Genomic DNA, 6000 nt, shown 5'->3' on the forward strand with positions numbered 1-6000 from the left:
CAAACACCACACGTTCTCACTCAAGTGGGTGTTGAACAGTGAGAATACATGGACATAAGGAGGGGAACATCACACACTGGGGCCAGTCGAGGTGGGGGTGGCTAGGTGAGGGATAGCATTAGGAGAAATACTTAGTATAGATGATGGCGTGATGGATGCAGCAAACCACCATGGCATGTATATATACCTATGTAACAAACCTACACGTTCTACACATGTATCCTAGAACTTAAAGTATAATAATAATAAAACTGTTTCCAGAATCAATTCAGATGTCTGTGGACATCCATTCCTGAGTGTCTCTCAGCCGGCAGGGAGGGCTGCAATCCCAGAATTCTTTTCAATGTTGTTAAAGTCTCTTTGATTTTTATTCATCACAAAGGTCATATTTGCCTTCCCAGTGATCTAATTTTCATCCAGTGGTGCCACATTAAATGAGAATAGGCATCAAAAAGGGGAAATGGTTCTACTCAAAAGTGTGCGTTTGACCTAAATATTTTCTAGGGTCTTAATTTACACCTCTTCTACCTTTTTTGATTGCTTGGTATTTCAAATTACCAACCAAAACTTTTCCTCCTGTTGCTGCAGATAACCAAGAAATGGATTATATCAAGTTGCTTAACGTGGTCAGCCTCTTCATAAACAGGTAGATTGCTGAGGTTATCTCGCCAGTATCTGATAATCTCTGGATCCTGAGCTGTTGGAGAAGGCTCAGAAATGCAATAAAGTAGATGCTGGAAACAAGGCCAGTTCTTGTTCTGCCATTAAATTTTTAAACTTGTCACTCTCTAAAGTCCCTATTGCTTTTGTCACCCAAAGACCACATAATTTGAAAGCCTATCAATCTCTATTTACAAAGAGAAGTTGTGTTTCCTTGTTCTTAATTAATTGGAGACATACTGTCAATCAGAGGTTTTGAGTTACATTGACAGAGGTAATGTTACCTTAAACAGAATTCCATTAGAAACATAAAACTTAGGTAGAAGGTAGAGCCTTATTAATGAATCCTACTCAAAATATTCATTTATCTGTGTTGGTACCTTGAGGGAATCCTGGTTGTGAACCTCTACGTGAAATGTTCAGGTTCACAATCTTGCAAAACCTTTTTGAGTTGCAGGAATATCTGTTGCCTCACAAGTGAAACAAGTCCATTTTCTTGAGCACTGAGGTGTTCCCCAGCCTGGCTTTTCTGCCTAGAAAATGCCATTTTTGTAAAGAGCTGTCATGCTCCGTGTCCTTTGGCCTATGATTTAGCTGTTCAGGGAAAGTACAGGCTGCTCTCACTCGCTCAGTGCTGGTGATATGTGTTTTTGTTTTATTAAATCTTTAAAATACTGGGCTAGTTTTTTATGACCTCCATATATTCTTTGTTCTTCTCTGTGACTTGTTAGATCAGTTTTTTTCTTCCTTTGTGAAAATATTAGTGCCTTTCCAAGGAACATCGTGGTCTCCAGAACGGCTGTATAATAAAATGGAAGAATGTGTTGAGCTTAATGTTCGATCTGTCAAGGCTTTGACTCACGGGTGCTTCACTGATGGGGAGGTTTGAGGCTTCTCAGACGTGGTCCACAGAATCGCAAATCTTTGTTCTTGCCAGACTTGTTTTGACAAATCTGAGATCATTTGGCACTAATCATAGAGCTCTTTGTAAAATAAAGGTACCAGTGGTTTATGTTCCAATTACAGGCAAGTGTTTGTGATTAAAAGTCACTAAGAAACTCTCAGTTAAGTGGAAGCAAGTTCTTCTTCTGGCGTTAACTTCATCTTGTATGCATTTGAGCCTGGGACCCACACACCTGTGCATAGGTAGCCTCATTCTACTCAACTCAAGGGAAACTCTGCTTTGGGGATGCTGAGGAAGAAGAGAACGTCTGCAGCTGGTAAATCTCAGTGGGACTGCTGCTCCAGGGTTTCTAATTATACCCAGTTCCTACTGCTTCTAGAACAAGGTCATGTAATGAGTTGCCATCTCATGATTCTGTACCTGAACAGAGGTGACTCAAAAAGTCTTTATTAATCTTGATACAACTTCGCTACCCAACTAATGTGAATCCCCAAATAAACCATGACATCCAATTGAACTTGTTCCTGTGCATACCGTGTCTCGCAGCCCATCCTGTACTGTTAGTTTTGGCAAGTACACTACAGCATATAATAAATCATGGAAGGAAAAAGCTTTTTGGCCTAGCATGGTTCAGCCTGCTGTAATGTTAGAATACAGAAAGCAGTTCTGTTTTTAGACATCCTTTTACTAACCCAACATTCATAATTTATTATTTCACTGTAAAATTCCTGCAACACAACACCAAAAGTAGTGCTGCCCTTTAATTAAGTGCTCTCGGTAGGAAAAACGTGAAACTGATGTGCAAAACATCTCTCTGTGCACAGTGATTGATAGTGATTACATCTTTATGAACCCAGCCCAAAGGTCTCAACTTCCTGATGGGTGAAGAAGTCTATAGGCCACTTCCTGAGTCTGCCTGGCGGGGATCAGTCACTGCTAACAAAATTGGAGTTAATTCAGAGGCACAACTTAGAAATGCTGAGGTTTTATTAAGCCTGTAGCTGTCTCTGCTTTGTCGCAAGCCTATGTGACCTTGTTCCTCATTTCCATAAGCACCTATGACCAAACTTTATGCGGTGTCCATCCACACTTAGGGAAGTTGTAATGCAGAGAGTGAAGGGACCCCGTGTGTCATATGGATGACAGTAGGTACTTCCAGCCCACTGGGTGCATGAGTAGAACATTAGAGCCAGAAGAGGACCTTAAGTTGTTGCATTTTTAATTATGTTTTCAAACATTATTTTTAGGCAAGTCTAATTTTTTAAATAGTACCACTAAATGTTCAACTAAAATCCCAAGGCAGGTGTTCCCCAGCTCATCCCTATTTGCACTGTGAGTTTGTCCTCCATCAGCTAGGTAGTCACATCAGCCCAAGCTCATAACACCTTACTGAACGGTAAGAGTCAGATTTCCTGTATCTGAAACATTTCAGGTTTCTGGAGAGAGAGGTAACACCTCCATCCAAGAAGGTAGTATGTGTGTTATGTGAACTCTTTGGTCTAAGTTCAGCTATTTTCAGTCATAACGGTAGCCACCAAAACAAATTCTGTGCAGTCCTGTCATTTAATCATCTAATCAGTGCCTCCAAGCTGACTTTTCTCAAGAGCTGTGTTGATACAACGTGTGTGTGTGTTATTTTCTGCTGTTTTCACAGATTTGGGCCAGGCTTAGTCATCTATTGGTACGGATTTATCCAGGAGCTAGACTGCAACCGGGAAAGGGGCATCCTGCTCAAAGCCTGTTTCCCTACGAACATTGTCACCTTATGCCACAGCGTGGCTTGACCCTGAAGATCCTGGAAGAGAAGCTGGGAGGAAAAGGTGAATCCGGAAGCAATTTTACTTTCCTGCACCACAAGATCCTGGCAACATCTGCCCTGAACTTCAGCTGAACTCTCACTGCCCGTAGTCACACCACTACCTCTTTAGACAAACATATCAAGAGTTTCTGTTTTCCTTCATCCCTTGCTGATGTGAACAGCCAAGAACTACAGACACAACCCACTCATTATCAGCATTTCTGTCTGTGTCACACAGTTAGTTTATAGATAGTCATAATCTTTCTTTCTTCTGGATGGTTTCTCCTTGCATGCCAAACAAAAGAAAAACCGTGAAGCCTGAAAGGTGTGATTTTTCAGTTCTCCTCCCAGTTACCGAATCACCCTCTTATTTTGTTTCCCTAAGCCTCCATTCACTCGCCTCTCTCTTCACATGCACTCACGGAGACCCAGTATTTCATCGCCATCGTGGAATAATCTAGCGCAAACCTAGGACCACTGAAACCACGAAGTCCGAAGCCGCTTTTGCACTCACCTGCAGAGCTCCAGAAGACCTTGATGGCAGCCCGTGCTGTTTGCTATATTCCGTCTTTACGGCTTCCTGACTTCGTTGACAGTAAGCGAAGCTGCAAAAATACACTGGATGAGCATTTCCTCTTTTTATAATGTTATTTGAACAGCAAATATTTTAGATTTATCTTATGTGAAAGTATTAGTTACACTGAGCCTGGAAACCACACTCCTTTAGACTGGGGGCTGAGAGGAGACGGCTGAAGCTAAGTGCCAGCATTGAGGAGGATTTATTTTTAAACATGGCTAGTTGTCATTATGTATGTGAGCTAATACTTTTATGAGTAGAGTTTTTTTTAAAGGCACACTCTGTACACTGCTTTGTATATGCATTTATACCATGTAATTATATAACACTGAAGTTCTGCATTAGAAATGTTTAGCTTTGTATGAACTAAGTGTGCCAGAAATAAACCTGGAGCAATTTTTAAATAAGCAAAATAAAGGAGATTTTGTATTTGTTCACTCTAATTTATTCACTTTTATGTACGGCAAATCAGATTCTATTCTAAAGTGAAACATCAATAAGTTAATAATCAACCTATTTTGTGGGAAGTTGAATATTAATCTGTACCCAAAATGTATTTGGTAAAATATTTGCCCCCCCATGCTGACAAAACATAACTTTTATAATGTTGAATAAATGATTTGGGAAATATTAGTAACAACAATGTAACTTTTGCAAACAGCTTTAACTCATATACATAGCTTGATTTTTTTCCAAAAGACCAAATATATCATTTATACTTTGTTCATTTTGTACCAAAGAAGGTTTGAAAAAATATGCCTGCTGCTTTTCCTTCTGAAGAATATAAGCATGGTCCAAACGTGTGGATTTGAACTCTGAGTGGGTGCATTAAATCAAAAGCGAGAGGAAGAAAAAGATGAAATGCTAAAGAACTATCAGGCAAACTTCTGTTTCAATATAAAATTCATTGTGCAGGCTTCTGAGTGACATACAATGATCTGAAACCACCAGTGTATTGCCTTGATACACACACACACACACACACACACACACACACACACGCTTTAAACAAAAATGTTAAAAGGTTTCCTAGCATGTTCTAAACTTTTTCTTTATGAATAAATTACATTTATCTGCACAGATGTTGAAAATCCTGTTGAACCCTTGTCAAGGATTTGTTTCTTTTACATTAAACAAATTTATGATGAATGTGAACAAATAAATTAAAAAATAAAAAAGGTATTTGCATTTGATATTTATTTTTTTACCTGTTGCACTGACATGATGTGTTGTGAGAAGGTATTGGTGTTCCTAGCAAAGGTACTACCTCCTTTTTATGAATAAGGCTCTAAAATCTGGCCCTGAAAAATGAGAAAGAACCCAACAGTAAACTCTACACACTATAATAAGGTTACGAATTAGTCAAAAGAAGTTTTTCACACACAAAAACTAATGTGATAATTGTACTACTTTTGAAGTGGAGGGGTGTGGGGAAGAAGGGAGTAATGTTCCCCAATTGGAAGCTTAAAGTCTCCTTGAGTTGTTTTTCTGTTAAAAATACTTGTCTGTGTTCCATCTCTATATGTTGTCTGCTTGTTTGGTTTCTTTAGTTTAGACAATATAAACATCAGCCCCAGAAAGTAGACACGGCATGACAACTTATTTTTATGGCTGTCGTCATTAGAACGTTAATATTGAATCCAAATCTTGTTTTATGGTGCATTCTGCACACCATGCTAATGAATTATGCAAAGCTAGAAAGCCAGAGCTTGTGTAAAACGTAAAACTGAATGACATTCTCCCCGGCATATACAGACTCGCCAAGCATCTGCCCTGACGAACACATAGGAGACCATTTGAAGTCTGGAAAGGGATCAACTCAAAGCAAAGCCGATCCAGTACTGATATTTAAGGCAGCCACATAGACTCCTTCCCACCTCGCATCTGTACCCCTCAAAAAAAAAAAAAAAAGTTGTATATCCTTTTTTTTTTCTTTTGCCTTCTAGTGAAGCATACGTCCGCTCTTTACAACACCCAAAATCTTATATAAAAGGTAAGTCTCAGAGGTCTAAGGTAGTAAGCTGGACCTCCAGGGAAAATAATTTTCTTGTAACTGTAGGT

At 39.3% G+C, this 6000-nt stretch overlaps 1 protein-coding gene across 7 annotated transcripts in view; it reads left to right on the forward strand.

The window, feature by feature from the left end:
* CDIN1 (CDAN1 interacting nuclease 1) overlaps positions 1-5132 on the forward strand; it is a 410017-nt gene extending 404885 nt beyond the window's left edge. For 5 of the 7 annotated variants that reach the window (XM_021674836.2, XM_012465094.3, XM_012465102.3 and 2 more), the window contains one exon: positions 3219-5132. In XM_021674836.2, the coding sequence (XP_021530511.1) occupies positions 3219-3348 (130 nt within the window). In that variant the 3' untranslated portion in view covers positions 3349-5132. The other 2 variants (XM_012465107.3, XM_064374827.1) reach the window with 2 other exon arrangements.
* Positions 5133-6000: the final 868 nt, after the last annotated feature.

Source organism: Aotus nancymaae, unplaced genomic scaffold, assembly GCF_030222135.1.
Source record: "Aotus nancymaae isolate 86718 unplaced genomic scaffold, 86718_ANA_hifiasm-v0.15.2.pri h1tg000011l, whole genome shotgun sequence".
Taxonomy (NCBI): domain Eukaryota; kingdom Metazoa; phylum Chordata; class Mammalia; order Primates; family Aotidae; genus Aotus; species Aotus nancymaae.